Source organism: Nymphaea colorata, chromosome 10 (assembly GCF_008831285.2).
Source record: "Nymphaea colorata isolate Beijing-Zhang1983 chromosome 10, ASM883128v2, whole genome shotgun sequence".
In the NCBI taxonomy this organism is placed as follows: domain Eukaryota; kingdom Viridiplantae; phylum Streptophyta; class Magnoliopsida; order Nymphaeales; family Nymphaeaceae; genus Nymphaea; species Nymphaea colorata.
The window spans coordinates 14,888,390-14,907,051 of record NC_045147.1 but is presented as its reverse complement, the minus strand read 5'-3'; the positions used below and the strand labels follow the sequence as shown (position 1 = coordinate 14,907,051).

General features: G+C 38.9%; 3 protein-coding genes across 3 annotated transcripts; 2 read left to right on the top strand and 1 right to left on the bottom strand.

The window, feature by feature from the left end:
- Positions 1-3,172: 3,172 nt before the first annotated feature.
- Positions 3,173-7,456, top strand: LOC116262108 (putative metallophosphoesterase At3g03305). Its single transcript, XM_031641200.2, has 4 exons — positions 3,173-3,702; positions 3,812-4,053; positions 5,131-6,678; positions 6,774-7,456. The coding sequence occupies exons 1-4, from the start codon at positions 3,408-3,410 to the stop codon at positions 6,924-6,926; spliced, it is 2,238 nt and encodes a 745-aa protein (XP_031497060.1). The 5' UTR covers positions 3,173-3,407; the 3' UTR covers positions 6,927-7,456.
- A 2,252-nt stretch (positions 7,457-9,708) lies between these two features.
- On the top strand, positions 9,709-10,497 carry LOC116262110 (10 kDa chaperonin, mitochondrial-like). The gene is made up of 3 exons (XM_031641202.2): positions 9,709-9,907; positions 10,004-10,143; positions 10,258-10,497. Exons 1-3 carry the CDS (start codon positions 9,803-9,805, stop codon positions 10,304-10,306), a joined length of 294 nt encoding a protein of 97 aa, XP_031497062.1. The 5' UTR covers positions 9,709-9,802; the 3' UTR covers positions 10,307-10,497.
- An 82-nt stretch (positions 10,498-10,579) lies between these two features.
- On the bottom strand, positions 10,580-17,081 carry LOC116262109 (probable fructokinase-6, chloroplastic). The gene is made up of 7 exons (XM_031641201.2): positions 16,723-17,081; positions 16,296-16,522; positions 14,323-14,535; positions 14,049-14,246; positions 13,794-13,931; positions 12,452-12,568; positions 10,580-10,940 (listed from the first exon to the last, which is right to left on the bottom strand). Exons 1-7 carry the CDS (start codon positions 16,871-16,873, stop codon positions 10,806-10,808), a joined length of 1,179 nt encoding a protein of 392 aa, XP_031497061.1. The 5' UTR covers positions 16,874-17,081; the 3' UTR covers positions 10,580-10,805.
- Between the last annotated feature and the right edge of the window lie 1,581 nt (positions 17,082-18,662).

Below are 18,662 nucleotides of genomic sequence, written 5' to 3'. Positions count from 1 at the left end.
ATCGTATTTCTGTCTTTGGCATGATGGTACCCATGAGTTTTTAGAAGCTCTGTCTACAAGTTTCACGTAAACTTCTAAAATCTTACAGACACAAGTTTTTTGGATCAAATTTTACCATGCATACATTATTCACTTGATTTATTTAGTTTAGAAATCATGTTTCTGTTGTCTATATCTCTCTTCCCCCTTCTCTCTCCCTCGTCACATATTTTGGTAATTATATTTCCATTTCGCCAGCTCTCGCTTCTTAGAAGCTCCAACGGCCACAGTTCTCTATCTCTTCAATCTTCATTGCCTATTCTTTGTCTCTATTTACATCAACAAGGAAAACCAACAAATTTGGATGCATAAATTCTTCCTTCTTTAGGTATGAGCAGGGATTTTTTGGTTGCACCCCATGTAATTTTTTAAGTCATCTCTGAACTTTTAAAATGAAACTTTTGATGGACTGGCATGGGCAATGGCCCACATCAATCACCTCTCATGTATCTCTGCCGCTGGGTTTGAAGCTTGTTTTTCTATATTGAGTTGAGGTTACCATGTGTGCTCTAGTTGCAGCTCGACATGTTGTGGATGATCACAAAGTGTTTACGATGCTCAAAAAGGAAATGTTTGAGTTCTCCATGTGCCCAATACATGGTAGTGGTCGCATTTTTTGATCTACATATTGGTTTGCAGTTCAGAAGGAAAAGGTGTGCTGCTGCTGTCCTTCAAACTAGCACTGACCAGGGCCTCCTCAGAGAGAACCGTGGAATGGGAAAGATGAGGAGAAGATGTTTTTAACAAGATATTCTAATATTTGGGTATCATGTCCAAGAACCGGGGATGGAGGAAACAGGATGAAAGGCTTTCTTGAAGGTAGAAGAAGATGGAAAGCAAAATCGTGCGCCATCTATCGGTTTAGACAGAAATTACATATCAGGAACAGCAGCATTCCTGCTAAAATTGGCAAAATGCTGTTGCAGTATACAGAAACCGACAGTCCATAAGAATTTGGCTAATTCAGAGTGTTGAAGGGATTTGGTCAGATTGCTATGCTCTTATAGGCGCCCCCACCTCTACTGTAGTTAGGTTCTCACTGTTTTGATGGTTAGTATGATGTTTTTTTCATGTATATGTTCTTTTTATTTTGTTTGGCAATAAAGGAGGGAAGCCCATCTCTCAGCAATTTTCATTGGAAGCTTCTCTCTGTAAGAACATCCAATCTTTTAAAGTTGGCCCAAAAACAACAGGATCAAGGTGTTGAGATGGGCAAATGATGCTGATAGTTGTAGTGAATTCATATGGTGAACTGCTACTACTAGTATGTCCAGAACTGCGACCAGAAAGGTAAAAGATTGGGAGAAGGTGAAAGTGGTTCTTAGACCTAAGAAAGTGAACTCATATCCCTAAATTGGACAGAGAGAGCAATATAGACAGGGGAAGAGCCATATGCAGGTATGTGTGGGCAACTGCCCACACAGTCTCACAAAATCTATTTATTTTCACATTGGTGGCTCCCAACAATTTGTTTATTCATACACTTGAATCCGCTTAATTATTTGCTTGGTTCCCCTTGATCATTTTATTATGTCTAACAATTTATTGAATGAGTGCCTCTGGCTCAGCCCCAGAACACAAACAGAATTCCCTATCACAGATAGTTGTTAGGCCTTTGAAAAATCAAAATCAGTGCTTGAGGGGCACATATATGGAAATGAATATTAACATGCAAATAAGTACGTGTGTGTGCATGTGCCTAAGCCACTCTTCATATCCTCGAGTTTTTGTATGCCAATACCTTCTTCATATCTTGTTCCACGAAGTGGGATTATGTCTGATAGCTTCAAGTCTGATATTTAAGGTTTCAACAGATCCATGTAGATCTTAAAACCTTGGATATGTAGTTCGACCTTCTCCCTTTCGGCCTATAGATTCATGGTTTTCATAACGCAATGCAGATCTTAGATCCAAACTTGTGAAACCCACTGCTCCAAAAGTAGTGAATTTCACCTATCGTGGATTTGAAATCAAACTCCTATCTCAAATTTGAGAATATCAAACTTTCATTGTGTTTCTTCATCTAGTTCTCTCTCTCTCTTTCTCTCTCTCTCTCTCTCCATAAAATTATGTATGCAACTGACCATCTTTTCATGCACCAAGTCAAGAGAATGAACAGGGAATATGAATTATACCAGGGGCACAATGTGCCTATGCCACTCTCCTTACGCCACGTTTTGTGGTTTTAGGAGGGAGATGCATGACATTTTGCCCTCTGTCAAAGCTGGTTATATACGTTTGTTTTCGTGGTGTATGAAATTTCATGCGTCATAATGCAAAAAATAAATTTTTTGTAGGAACAAAAAGGAAAACATCAAGAAAAAGATTTGAGAATTTGATAAAGATAAAAAACATCAGTTTATATATGCATATCATTATTACCAAATTACCTCTCTAAGCCGTATAAAAGTGTTTTCGTTTATCCTCTTGATATTGTTATATCATTATCTCATAAATATTTTATTATCTCATAAACATTATTTAGCTTTATCTCATACATCCATATGTTATCTTATTATTTATAAATATTTTATTATCTCATAAATATTATTTTATACTTATGTTTAGCGTTATCTCATACATTCGTCTGTTATTTCATTATCTTATAAATTTTTGATTATTTCATATACATTATTTCATTAACTTAATTGCATGTTTTGTTATTAACAAACGAAAAACAATTCTTTAAACAAATGAGAAAAAATCAAGACCGATGATTATGAGCATCGAGACATAAAATCTTCCCATAATTTAGCCTTTTGCAATCACTTGGTAATTGCTATAGGAACATGGCAAAGTTGCTAGACTTACATTCGATTTTTCATAGCTACAAGGATCCCCATTTTGGCAAGAGTTTTAGTTGTTTTTAAGTCATGCTTTGTGAAGATGATGTGAAACGATGCGCATCCCTGATATACGTTGTTCTTAAAGATTTTTAATACGAGTCAAAAACCCATTTTTTGAAAATTAGGTAACAAGTTGAAAACGAACAGCAAGAGTGTTCTTGTCATTTGACCTTATAGAATTTATCTTCTAATACTTGTAAATTCTGATAAGTCGAAAGGATCTTCATGAATTCCATCAAAAGTTAGCCGTGGATTAATCTCGAAGAATATAAAACTTTAATTACGGAACGGTATTCCGGCCACGAGGCTTCCGCTCATATTCCCTGTCAGAAAGCAAGAAGAAGAATTGGCGAAGCCGAATAAAATAATCATATTCCTCACAATTGGAATCGTTCCGCGGCTGATACGATGGATTGAAAGTTTGACAGTCGAGCACGTCCATTCCATCTTCGTTTATATGATCTAATTCGTGAATTCTCGAGAACAACCCGATGCTTCCTACCACGCAACGATCCGTCGGGAATGCTACCACATTCGTTTTTGTTTCGTTTTTTTCTTCTGCTGTATCTCTTTCTCTCAATTTCTCACGCGGATTCCTTGCCCCGAGAAGAAGGGGGAGAAGACGATGATTCTTCTGTGTCGAGGGAGGTTTTCTTCCTGGACGGAGGCCCTTCGGACGTCACTTGGGTCGTTCAGATTACTGATTTGCACTTGAGCTCTTACCATCCTGACCGTGCAGATGACCTGAAGAGATTGCTGGCTCCTGCTTTGAGAATTGTCCGGCCGTCTCTTCTTCTTATAACAGGAGATCTTACTGGTAATGGGCGATTCTGTTTTTGTTTTTGTTTTTGTTTTTGTGCCCGTTCTTCTCTTGCCGGCAGGAAATCTTGCTTCTCACTGGTTTGGCTCTCATTCTGACACTGCAGATGCCAAAAGCAAAGACAGAACAACGACACGGCAGGATTTGTCTGAATGGCTCCAGTATAAACAGACCATGGAAGCTGTTGCTAAAGAAAGTGGCATGAGCTTGAGAACTTTCATCGACATTAGAGGCAATCATGATAAGTATGGAGTTCCTTATGTCGGAGACAAGCTGGATTTTTTCTCAAATTATAGCATAAGCTCTCAATTCAACAGGCTGACCACCGTCCAGAGCATCTGTCTCATGGTGATTCACCTTTTCCTTTAGCTATCTGGTTCGTGTTTGTTCTTCTACATTGTTCTTATATGATAAGTTTTAGCAATCTACATCTTTCTGAGTTTAAATAGTATAATATGTTTAATATGTCTGTAAATTTTTTGGATTCAGAAGGAAATGACATGCTTCCACCTAATACATAGTGTCAACCTGTAAAAAGAGAGGGTTGAACTTGAACAATAGGGCATTGAGGCAACTGTGCTACGAATTTAGAGAGAATCACTCCTTTAAGCGTCACTGCTTTAAGTCCTTTTGAAGCGACCTATTTAAACATCGACATACCATTGACTCAGTGTATCTCTTTCTTCAATAAATTAGACACAAAAGGAACACCCGTTGTTTCCAAAATGAATTAAAAAGGGGTTCAGCCAGTAATATATATTTGTATTTGTGCAGAAGTTATTCTTTGTATAAACCTTCTTTATTTGGTCTATCCATGCACGTATACTACTGTGTCACAATTATTCATCTATCTGCGGTAGAACTAGAAGACACTTTAATTGCTTATAAACAGCAAAATTTGTGCTTTTTTGGTTGCTTTACGGGTATAAGATTATTGTGCTACAATTGGCACCTTTCTACTCTAGAAGTGACTTGATTTTTTTCTGCACATATGAAAAAACATATTATAATTAGAAATAGGCATGTTTGATTATTGAATTTATTTTTGTGAAGTCAGCATGCTCTAATGAAACAATGAAGGGTGGCAATAGTAACATGGGAGGAACACCATGACCATATGGCTGCAAACCTATTACCATTGATAGGTAATCAGTCGTCAAACCTGCTGTTATCTGGTTCTGATGCTAAAGCAGTATATCAAATTCAGTCAATCTAAAATTTTTTTGAAGGAGATTAACATGAACTTTCGATCTTGTATGTGTTCCTTCTCTTAACATCTCTCTAATTGCTGCCGGAGTTCCTGAATATTCGTCTATTTGCTTTTGCACATGTTAGTTCATGGAAATTAGTTCTTTTTCCATAAGAGAGCAAATCTAGTAGGATGGTCAAATTTATTGTCTATTGGATGTTTAACATTTTCCCTAGGGGAAGGAGTGGAATTATGTATTTCTGGGTTTGGATGATTCGCTAGAAGTTGGCCTCCGTTGTCCATCAAATTTATTTGGACATACAAACGACAAGAGGCTGCAGTCTTTGAGCTCAGAACTTCAATATTGGGATGCTCATCTTGATGGGCCAGTTACCAAGGTTGTATTTGGCCATTTCCCTATGTCATTTATTAGGTCATCAGAAACGGGACAATGTTATGAAAATATATTTGCAAGGGAATCAGTTTCTGCTTACCTATGTGGTCATTTGCATGCAAAATTCAGTAAGCATCTTTGGAGGCACCACCTAATCCAAAACACAGTTGGTGCAAGACAAGGTGTAGTTGGTGAATTTTGGGAATGGGAGCTTGGAGACTGGAAGGAGTATAAACTGTTTAGGATTCTAGGAATAGATCATGGTCATGTATCGTTTGTTGATCTTTCTCTTTCAGACTTGTTCCATCCTGGGAAGGGATTTCAGACTGCAATCCTTGTTACTTATCCCCTTGACTCAAGAAACATGAATAGTATGAACATAAAAAGTTCGGATGCCAGAGATGATGTTAGTGCCCTTATCTTCTCTACCACCCCCATCAATCAAGTCAAGGCAAAAATATTTGATTCTTCCAGAGATTTTGAGTTGGTTGAAGAATTACTGCTACATCAGAGCTACAGTAGTAGCACATCATGCTTATATCGTGGAAGTTTGAATGCTAGTAAGTATAGGCATATGCCTCCAACACGCTTCTGGCTCCAAGTGATGGCTGTGGATATTCATGGCAATGAAACTGCAACTGAATTGAGGCCATTCTCAATGGATGGCAAACCTGCGCATCTGCAGAAGACATGGCTAGAGTATTTAGTATTACATGTAAAATGGGACACAACATACAAGGTTCTTTTGTGGGGAAACATTTGCTTTCTCCTGTTGCTACTTTTCTTACCAAAACTGCTCACTTATTTCATTGAGAAGAACATGTCATACCAGAAGTGGACCATGTCAATTTCTATTTCATCTCCAACTTGTCGAAGGAGGAACATCTTTTTTCCATTATGGTTCTTATTAGAAGGCTCACGTGATGGGAAAGTCTGGTTCTCAATGGCCCTTTATCTTTTGTACTTGCTGATGTTTCCATGGTTTTGGGGCCATGCTGCATCGGAGGATGGCATGCTTTCTCACATTTCCATCCACGGATGGACAGTTAGTTTACCTGGAGGAATAAGAAAGGACAGCGTGGCAAGCCTTGACATAATGGCCATTACGCTGCCATTCATGTATCTGGTAGTGAGCCCTTTATTTCTTCTGGTCTACTGTATGTTCACTGAAAGATCTCTGTTCAACTTACACTCTGGTAGCAAATTAAGATGCTCCCAAAAATCAAAATCCTTGATGCCAAAAATGGCAAGAAGCTTGCAGGAGGCTGCTGATGGTAAAAATCCCAGGGTTGATCATAATGCAAAGGCATTATCATGCAAAATTTGCAGCGGTTGGACGAGGACTGGTCTCCTGTTGGCAAGCATGGTGGTTCTGTATATAAATTTCACGGTGTGTTGTGATCTCTTAATATTAAGATTGTAAATTTTAGTATGCTGTTGTAACAGGGGAAAACATTTTTTCTAACTGCATTTGCCTTGGTGCAGCTCTGTACTTATCTTGCACGAGCATATGGAGCTGTGGTGGTTATCCTTTCACCAGGCCTATTGTGGGGACCAACATTATTATTGGCTTATGCAATTTGTTCATCCAGGTTGGGTGTTGGAACATACAGTCTGGAGCCATCTTGTTCACAATGACTCTCACATTCCAGAATATCTCACGCCACCAGTGGTTGGGTAAAAGCAATGAATAGATGGAGCGCAAATGATTATCACCTATGATGTTTATCAAATTGTTATAAAATTTATCTAGAGCCCGCCCACAAAAAAACTGGTGTTACTTTTTTGGTAGTCTAGGTGCTTCTGGGACACCTCCAGCAACTGCGTGGAAGTTCAGAAATAAAACATGTAAATACAGTTGTCATATTTCTCTTGAATGGTTTCTTGATGAATCGATATGTGCCGATAATCACAGCTGAGCTAACCCATTCTTGACGAAACAGTTGAAGCCTAGAGAACAAATTTTCTACGTACATTTCGTTATGTAGTTTGTCCACAAGTTCTCAGCTGCCAGTGATTTATTTGATTATCTGGTCTAGAGGATAGCTGTATAGCTGGATTTTTGAATCTTCCGATTTTCAATTTGCTTACTTGTTCTGAGGTTGTGGAGCTGCAGCCATGTATGTAAGTTGAATATCATCTTATTGGAAAATATTTCTGCCACGAAATGGTTTGGAATCTGTCATTATCCAGCACCCCGAAATGATTCAAGAAAAATGACACTATTACGAAGCAACAGTTATGTTTAGTAAATTTTCAATCTACTAGTTCTTGTGCCTGTAACTATCGTCTATCTGTACCATGACCTTATTGAAACACTAAATCATGTCATTCTCTTCCTATTTACTAGTAAGTAATAACATTCAATCTTTCTGTTGTTTCATATGTTTGATATGTTTCTCCTGATGCCTTATTTTTTAGTAGATGTCGGACGGTGGCTTTCACCAAGATGATTTGCTAAACTCACAAGGTTATTTTCTCAGAACCCTGTTGTTTGATATATCTGATATTATTTGTTATCGCAGTTTCCAAATAAAGCTAGCTGCTAAACCAATCTCCTAGTTTTGATTCCATTCTAATATCTTTCTTGCTTTTCATAAATTCAGGTCCGGTTCATCTGTTTTCATCTCTTTTCCTCCCCATGCTATGAAAAATATTGCGAATCTTTTCATCATGGAGGCATTTGATTACCTCTGATCTTGTTTGATCTTAGATCTTCAAGATCTAAAATTCATGGATTTTTTTAATACCAGATCCTCCATCCTCTGATTTTAAATCAAACTTTTTGCGAATATAAAAGAGTAAACTGAAGTTCTCAATCGTGGATCTGATGGAGGAGCCTTAGTTTGACAATCCATGAATTTTTGTGTGAAATTTTGTCACATTAGAAAAAACATGCCACCAGTTTTATGGATCCAAGAATAGAGGCAATGAGAAGCCCCGAAAGGAATTACAGTGGAAATAGGGTTCTTTTAACTGCTTACAGTGAAAATAAGAACCATTCGCATGACAGTTGGATGCTCCTGTTGGTGCGAGTCATCGACTCATCATTACTCGCATAACCAAATTTGTTTTCCGGCTTTGTAAAGGTTGCTTCTCAATTCTGAGATGCAACCAGGGGCGTCAAGGAACAAGCTCATATGTTTCTCCAAAAATCAAGTTGTTGAAAGCTTCTGCCCTCAAGGTTGGTACAATGGAAGGGGCGGCCAGTCTTCATTTCTAATCTATAGGCATCAACTTTCTGCTGCAAAAGGAAAGTCACTATGAACAAGTTGAAGCACGGTGGAGGTAGCATCCTGAGACATCGAAAGCAGACCTTATATACTATGAGAGCAAGGGGTTGGACGGGAGATCCAGTTCGAAAACTGCTGAAAGCTTCCCATGAGAACAGCTAATATATGCTGTGCTTCATTCCCATATTTACAGGAAAATGTGAGACCAATGATGGTGAACACAGTTAATTGAGAACGAAATTTATTTTCACAAACTGGTATAACAAACGAAAAAGAAGAAAAACACCAAGATAGTTTACTATTAGCCTTTTAACTATAGTTATTGATAATGTAGCAATATATGCTAAAAATATTTTTAAACTGGAAGGAAAAAAATTTCCCCACTTGCATTCCAAACATAAAGAATTGAACTAACAGTCTAACATGGTTCAGAACCCAGCAACTAGTTCCTAAATCAGTCTATCTGTATGTCTACTTATGATTCCAAAGAACCAAATTTCCATCATCTAAAATTTCAGAGATTTGATAAGCTATAAAGGCTATTTGTGCATCAAAATAATCAAATTCAGCCATGCATTTATAGGTTAAAAGTAAGTGATTGACCAGAACGCCCTTGGCCCGTTTTAGCGTGTAGAGGATGTTACAGGCCTGAATTCGGATCCAAATCTGATTTTTCTTGTAACCCGGGGAGATCAAGAGGCAATAACCCACTAGCGTAACCGGTTCAGATTTAGATGGAGAACTGCATGCCAGGTCCAAAACAAGCAGTTAGATTATCAAGCACAAGTTCAGGAAATAAATACATAAATATAAATAGGGAAGCCATACTAGAGCCGGACATTACCTAGTGTTGTATTTGAATATAATATTCATATAACTCGATATATAATACATCATTGTCTAAGTGGATCCAGATTCGTTATTATCTCTTTGTTTTCGATTAAATCCAACTCCAAAAGGAAGATGTTAAGACCCGCTTAAAACGAACCAGTAATGTTGGGTTCTGAATAAAATCCGACTCGTTGAAGACCCGCCCCATTAGCCACCAGGCGACCAAAGTTCAAACCGGGTCCGAGATAAGACTGAACCCCATGTGAATTTTAACGAATTTATGGGACCATGAATCCTGGATCGAAAACCCTAAACCCTAACTGAAGCTTTCTACAAGCATCTAGAAGCTACCATTGTAGGAGGAGAAAGCCTTCCTTTATATTCGTCTTCACCCGCCTTCCACCAGTGTCTTCTTGGCTCTGCAGATCACTCAGAAGAAGCGAAACAGGAATGGCGAAGCGCCTCATCCCTTTGTTGAACAGGGTTCTCGTTGAGAAGATTGTTCCTCCCAGCAAAACCAATGCCGGAATCCTTCTTCCGGAGAAGACCACTAAGGTTCCCTCTCTCTCTCTCTCTCTCGATGAATAGTCTTGCTTCTTCTCCGCTGACCCCTCCGTTCTTGGTGTTTGTGCTTTTTCCTCTCCTCCATAGTTGAACTCTGGCAAGGTTATCGCCGTCGGACCGGGTGGGCGTGACAGAGAGGGGAAAATTATCCCTGTATCTGTCAAAGAAGGGGACACCGTTCTTTTGCCCGAATATGGCGGTACCGAAGTAAAACTTGGAGACAAAGAGTGAGTCTTCCTAGAACATTGCTGCCATTTATTGTTTTCGTGATTTCTCATCGTTTTCCTTTTCTCTCTTGCGAATTTCCCCTTTGTAAATGATGGTGTGAAAAATATGTTCAGGTATCATCTTTATAGAGACGAGGACATCTTGGGCACGCTCCACGATTGAAGAGGTCGTGAACACGTCTGATTGGTGATGGTGGTTCTAGGGATAAGTTTTGGGGATCTTATGAAAAATTGTCTTCTCTGTTCTGTGATAAGGAGTCTTCCTAGTTGGTACAGAATGGCACACCTTTGAGACATGTAACCATGCTTTTGCAAGGAGTGAAAACGGGATTCGAATTTCTGTTTTTTTCTCTATCTTCTTTTTTCTTGGCAATTTACAGACTTAACGTTTACTCACTTTCATTGGATCTGATGAATGCTGTAATAAGAGCTCAAATTAAATTGTAATAACTTTATTAGCTGGGAGGCTTCCAAAATTCAATGAACCTGCCCTCCAAACAAAAATACAAGAGCTTGCGTGGATCATAACACGTAAAATTCTGTAAGAAACAGAGAAGCACGGTTATCACAACTAGCCACAGAATGTAGTATCAGAAGGTATTCTATGTCACTAAGCCGGGATCTGATAATGCGAATGACGAGGTTCGACAAGTGCCAGCATTCTACGCAGCGAACTGCACTATTGCCTGTTGTACAGCCTCTCGCGTTGGTAACGCAGGGATGGCTCCTCTCTCGGTGACTGTTAGCGCCCCACATGCGTTTGCAAACTTAAGAGCGTCTCTGAGCTTGCCCTCATCCTGAAACAAATAAATATCATTCTGAAAGTTAAATCACCGTATTATCTGTGAACATGCTGGCATTTACTTATACGAGCTCCACGAGACAGTATTGTGTATATGATGATATTCTTTTTACTTGGCAGGCAAGTTGGGATTGTGAAACCACTACCAGACTATGCCAAAAACAGAAACACAAACCCACCGGGTATTGAAATCTTGACCTTTTTCATATTGAGATCTCAAGTTCTCAGGCTGGAAAGCTCTTGATGGCAGTTGCTTTTCTGACACTTCACAATACCGCAGCAGCTTGTGACAGACTGCTAATTGCGAGCAAGGACAATATCAATCTAGCCCACAACCTAAGCAAGTAAGAATCCCAATACATGTCTTTCCTGTCACCGCTGGAACCACAGAATCACTAAGCTAAAGTTGCCAAAATAGAAGTTGACAAGATTTAGTAATGTCAACATTAGTTACCTAGTTTAACTCCTAAAACTATATCTCGGTCACACGTGTTGCAGCGCAAATGTACCCCGTAGGGCCGTAGTATATTGAAGCTTGATAAACTCAATCTTGTAAATATCGATTGCCAGCTTGTACAGGAAACCTGAACGGAAGGTATGCATTGGCTCGTGATGTACAAGCCATTTTTTTGTTTTTTTTTTTGTTATCAATTGGTTGAAATATCGGCCACTACACTAGAGGGCTGATCAACCCGTATATGGAAGGGTATGATCGGCCCCTGCCTAATTCTAGGGAGGGGTCGATACCGATATTTACAAAGGATAAACGAGAAGGGTATTATAATACCAATGGCAATAAGAGCAACGATGTCTTCTTCCTTCTCAGAACATGCTAGTCATAGGTAGGGGAAGCAAAGGAAACAAAGAGCTGGTCTCGTGAAAAATGCTTATTTCCAATAAGGCCGTATAGGCAAAGGTTGGATCATTCACATTTGGGCTTATGGAGCGAACAACGGAAAAGAGATGCTTGGCTTCATACATGAACAGATGGGCACAAAGCATGCATGCATCATATGCACATGGCTCAACAATTAAAAAAAAACTACAAAGAAAATTTTAGAAATGTTTTTGTCCGTGCCTAGCTTGTAATGGTTGAGCCCAGATTTGGCTCATCTGTGATAAGCTTGTGAAACAGGTTTTCATCCTTAATGAACAACACTAACAGAGAATAATTTGGCTCAATTTCCAAGGACATATCACCACCAAGTAGCAACGTTGAGTACATAATAGTTTAAAATAAGAGTTGATTGTATGTTAATCTATTCGTAAGAGAAAAGGCATAAAAAATGCACAGAAACTGTATAGGATCGGAACCTGGTCATATTCTCAAAAGTGAGGCAAAAATTAGATTGAAAAAGGTAGGACAACCTTTACTACCACATTCAGGGAAAGACAAGATCCAATAGCTTTTGTAATGAAAGGTGATAGTGCTAAAAATCAATTAAAGCATGGATTGCTAAAATGTTCATTTTGAAAAGAATCTGAGGTTAAAGAACATGTGATTACCTGGAGTAAGGAAAGATCATCAGCCAACTGTGAGAGAAATCCAGCAACAAAGGCATCCCCAGCACCAGTAGTATCAACTGCATTCACGTTGAACCCAGCAACTCTCCCACTGAAGTCCTGTAATTAACAATCAAACATTAATGGTGCAATGCTGCAAAATTGCAGTGTCACTTGCAATAGGAATGACAGCATAAAAGTATTTTCCATAAAATAAGTGTTCCCAACAGTTGTTTATTATTCATTCATTTCCATCGTCCAAAATCAGTAATATTGTTTAAAGGGTGTTTTAATTAAAAGCCAGGAGCAGCAGTATGTGTTCATTGACAAGAAAAATCTGGGAGATCTCAAAGGAAAACAAGAAATGGAATAAGATATAAAGATCCAGAGAAAGCCACAGGCTCTTCTTTAGCTTCAGCAAGAAAAAGGGTAAAACTAAAACAAGAAAGCAATGAGAAAAGGAAAACATTGAAGAAAAGTGATTAATCAAGCCATCAAAAGGAGAGGGATAAAAAAGTTGGCCACAATGAAAAACAAGAAAACTAGGATCAGGGATCTGCTGCCAGTACAGATGCAGGATATGCTTTTCAGTTTTCAGACACCTAAAGGATGGGTTCAGACAACAACTCGCTCTAGTTATGAGAGTAGACTAGAAGAGAACTGATTCTTATTCTTATCATACAGCTAAGAACCTCCATATTGAAGGCATGCTATAGAGTCATAGACCTTATTGTCACTCACCAGCAGAATTTTGGATCAGATCAGTAACAAAAAAATTTTCAAGTTTAATATATTTGGTGTTTCACAGTTTCACTTCATTGAGCGGCTTGGGTTAGCAGAAAATCAACCAACTACCAGGTTTGCCCATGCAGTGACCCAGGCTAGTCCATTTTCTGGATATTAGGGTTTGGAAATTGTCAGAGATGGCAAACATAAGATTTGAATCATTCTCTAGCACCCACTGACAGGCCGTGGCCACCCAACATAGGCAAATCTGGTCAGTCCATTTCTCAACCACTGGATGACTGGGAAATGGCTAACAAAGAGACCAAAGAGGCCAACTAATTTGTACAAAATAAATTATTTGTTGTGGCACAAAGAGAGATTTCATTCTAAAGGAGAATTACGTAGCTAATTTTATTCTTTCAAATTGAAATAGCATAATCTTTTGCTGAGGAACATTAACTTTTATGCTTTAGCTACTTCTTGATGTTGAAGTATCAGGCATGTGCCTAATATTCTTCCTTGTTTTGTTGGGGTTTCAACAAATTTATGCACTATATTAATGGGAAACACATCAGGCCCACAGATGGATAATCTTTTTCCATCCATCACATCTGATTACCTTTGTGTAGTACCTGGAACCATCTTGTCCCTCAGTTACAAGTAAAAGCTTCAAATTTGGATGGAAAAGCTTACGGACGACAGCATCATCATATGGATCTTCTCCTCCAGTTAAGAAAGAAATCTCTTCTTCACTTATCTGTTTATACAAGTAAAAGGAATACACAGCAGATTATACGTATCAGGCATACGACAGCCATACGATCCCTAATGCAGTAAAGAATTTGAGAGAAAAAGATAATCAAGAATCTGAAACCTTGATAACATCTGCAGTATCCCAAATGCTAAGAATCCCTTGTCTTGCACTCTCTGCCGATGGCCACAATGGTAGCCTCAGATTTGGATCATATGAAAGAAGACCACCAGCATCTTTTGCAACTTTTGCAGCTGCTAGATGGGCAGACTTGCATGGTTCTGAAATAAGACTGATAGAACCATAATGGAAGATTTGGGCCTGCAAGAAGAGAACTAATTCATCAAGTTTAGGATAACCTTCATAAACAGCTAAAAGAACCACATAAACAACATACCGCTCTAATAATGTCCAGATCAAGTTCTGATTCCTGAAGCAGCATGTCAGCACTTGGATTGCGGTAGAACATGAACTCACGTTCACCATTTTCCTTCAGTGTAACAAATGCTAAGGCAGTTCGAGCACCAGGATCAAAACGCATACCCCTGTTATTTACATTATTTTCCTTCAGAATATCTGCAAGCATATAGCCAAACTCATCTTCTCCAACCTGATTCAAGATGCATTTGTCTTAATGAGAATAGAAGGAAAAAGAAGCCTAGTAACAGAAGTATAAGCACAATACTGTCGTATCAGGAAGAACTTTCAATGATAAGCACATAAGAGAGAACTTTTCGTGTTTCACCTTGCTTTGCAGGGTGATTCTTAATTCTTTCATTTTTTATCGTATTTTTTTGTTGCTTTAATAAACGGAAAGGGGTCCTCCCCAGCCCGCTTGCAGCAAAATATACTACATAAGAGAGAATAAGGTGAAAGAGAGGAAAAGCAAAAATTTATGTAGCATATTTTTCACACCCACAAGGAGACATCGCTACACAAAAATTTCCTCTACATTACATGATGTTCAGAGTTGGTTCTAAAAAAAACTATAAGAAAACATTCCTAAAAAAATCTCCCCAAGAAATTCCCAGCAATGGCATTTGAGAATATAATTAGAACCATATCATGAAAATATCAAGACAATTGTTCTTTAATATCTGCTGAGAAACTTTTATATGAATATCAAGATAGTAGTAAAATGTCCACAATATCTATGTCTACAATAAAAGCGTTATCTTCAGTTTGTTACAATAGGTACTCGTAAAAAATTCCCTGGAGAGCAAGAATCCCATATTTGTCCTTAATTCTAAACAGTGTTAACGCCACCTTCAAATTTCAAATCTTCGCCATGGATCTTGTCAACTTATAGCTGTTGCTCGTTATCTACTCTTACCGTTCAGGCTTCTCATCTGCCAACCTATGTCTCTTTTACGTAATTATCTTAAAATTTGAAGTTAAACATGCATTTAGAAAATGTATTCACAACAACCAATCTTATCTGTGCAGAAATGGAACATAAACATTGCTAGAAAGGTAATCAAAGAACCAAATTTTATTTTGATGTGACCAGAGGGTAATTGCTTAGTGGAGGCCATATCATGTCTTGGGAACTACAAGACCTAATTTCTTACAAAATTTGAAAAATGGAAAACACAATTTCATTTCTACAGACATAGCGGAGTTCCAAAATGGTGATAATACCGCAGTTTCCAGGAAATTCAGTTCTAGAACATTTTTTCTTTTCCTTTCTCATAGTTTTACTATAAAAAAAATCGACCTGTTTCAGCAATATTTTCCCAAACCAAATCCTTCTTCCGCAGATAGAGTCGAGATTATAGTCGGTGATTCAGTTGTTCATATACAAATAGTATTTAAGACATGTCGGCCTTTTGTTTTGGACACAAGTTGAGAAATCACAGACTGAACGATCATACCTGCGATCTGGCAGCTTGTGTTTATAAGTTCATCCCGTGATCAACAATCATAGAGCCTAAATGAATTCACTTCTACAAGGAGTAGTGGAGAAACATGGGCTGCATTTTCCTTTTTTTTCTTTTTCTTTTTGTTTGCATTGCCTGTGATTTCTCTGTGCTTGGTGTTACCGAATTACAAAAGCCCTGGTAAACTCATGAATGACCAGGCAAAAATGTTGCTACCTCTTTGCCTCCCATTCTCACATCACATTATTTGAAAAGGAAAAGGAGAAAACAAGGAATCGATCTAACAACATGCGTGCCTACCCTTTTCACATGCAATATTGGAAAGAATTAATTCTTAAGAATAACGCAGGCGCATATTTTAAGAAGAATTGCGCCCTGCACCTTCTAATGGCGTTAAAGAAATTCGAAGAAAAGGGGAGACAGAGAATGCTTCTTTCTTCCTAAAGATGAACTAGGGAGAGAAAGAAGCAACAGAAACGCCAGAGCATACCTTGCCTATAAAAGCCGAAGAACCCCCGAGGCGAGCAATGCCGACGGCAACGTTAGCGGGAGCTCCTCCAGGAGCCTTTTTGAAAGCCGGAGCATCAGCTATGGAGAGGCCATTGACTGTTGGGACGAAGTCGATCAGGATCTCACCAAAGCACACCACCAGCGGTGACGACTCCTTTGAACCAGACGACGCCGCAGAAGCTCTTACGCAACCTGGTCGCAGCGCCACTACCCAATTGAAAGCAGTAGCACCACAAATTTTCAGAAATACAAGTTCTAGCTGCAATCACAACCAACACCACCAAAGGAAAGGAAGAACGATACTTGCACAAAGGGAACATATCACACCAGCGAGAGGCAGAAGAATGGACAAAGGAATAGCATAAAAATGTAATCAGGGGAAAGGAAAACCTCCATTCTCCTCTAACCTTGGAACCTCTTTCCATGAACAACGGCACCGGCACTGTGGCGGGAAGAGAGGCGCGTGGAAGAGACACTTGAGAATGCGCGGCAACCGAAAGCGATTGAAGCGACGTCGACGCCGGGAAAGGCGAGGGAGGAAAGGGAGCTGAGGACCATCGCTGCGGCAGGTGTCAGGGGGCTCTCTCTTCGTTCAGGGGGACGAAAATGCGCAATGAGATCGAACGACACAAGACGATGAGCTGATGACGCTAATGATCAATCGACTCTCCTACTCGGCCTCTCCAGACTCAAGGGGCCAGTTCGCAGCACTGGGATGAGTTTCTTTTCTCGTTCGGGACTTGGCCTATTCCGATTCGTAGGATCTGTTATTTGACCACGTAAAGCGGGATCCTTAGTAATAGAAACATTAGAATCAAAGATAGAGAAATTCGGAGGTCCGCCAGTTTTATCTCCGACAATTCTCATGCAGTTTGAGATCCTTCGTGACACGACAACCTGATGAAGCTTCAGGAATTGACGAGTTCTTTTAAGGCTGGGCTGGGCTGGATCGGCTCAATGTTGGTAAAATTGAGCTCAAGTTGGCTCAAAGTATTTGTTGGCGGTTTAAGCCCAGCTAGCTTAGTTCTAATCGTCAATTTTATACCCATCAGGTAAAACCCTTAACATTTTATATTTAATATCTCAAAATCCATTGATGGTATGTTAAAAGTTTCTAAGGGAGCTATCAGCGACACATAAAAGAGTTTCCAAAGGAAGGAATGATTGGTGATATGCCAAGAGTTTCTAAGTGAGGCAACTGTCTGTCTCATGCCAACGGAGAGACATAGAGAACAAAATAAAAGATAAGAAGAGATGAGTTTTTAAATAATATATCGAATCGAGTTAGTCCCCAATGCCCATCTCAAGCCAACCAAAGTGTTAAATAACCAGTTCAAGCCCAACCCATCACAGGTTAGGAACCCAATTATCCATCAGGTACACGACTCGTAGCCCACCCTTACTACGAGCTCATATAAATACCAAAAACCATAAGACAGTGCTTATCTAACTTCATTTTTAGACAACACAAATTGCCAAAAGAGATTTGCCAAAAGAGTAACAAGTAAGAAGCCAACAACTAGAATTAGTAGGGCACCGAGCCCCAATAAACATGCTTGGAAACTGATTTTTAATTTTATTTATAAACCATGTCACCCAGATCTCGAAGCAGCTCTAAACCTTCAAGGTAGGGGAAGGAGCTCATTCTTTCAAGGTATCCTTCCCCTCAAACGAAACTGCGAATTATACCTTCTGTCTCTTACATAGATATGAGGAGAGAAGAGAAGCCTTCACTAATTTCTAAGGAAGATCATCATAGCCTTGAGTGAAGTTTGGATATGCCTCTCAAATCTCATTCTTTACTCCATAAATTTGTTAGCTCTCTTGTGCAGGACTTCTATTCATTAGTAGGTTTCAATGTATTTCTCTTCACTCTCTATGTAATTCTCTAGTCGGGATTTGAATTTGAAATGAATGTAAATATTGGATATGACCTAAACTTTGGTCCGTTTATATTTTTTGCCCAAATAAGTAGAATGAATTCAAATCCATAGTTGGCAAACTCTTCAATCCGAGTCGTGAGTTGCCCGAGTCGACTAAGATCACCCACTTACTAGACCATGAGTCAGGGTTCACCAAGTCAGCAAAAATTGACAACTAATTAAATGTTTTTTTGGTCGTGCATTGCTAAATACGGAATTGTGTTATTTTTTGAATTATGAACAATCCTAAACTTTACCAAACATAGACAAATAGTCATATTACGTGTTATTTAGTTTTAGTTCATGAAAATCAAACATCAAGTGCCTATAAACTTACGTCATTAATCTATTTATAAAAAGGATGCAGTATAAAAATTTATGACCTAATGCAGCCCAGTTTCCCAATCAACTCTCTGACCTAGTGA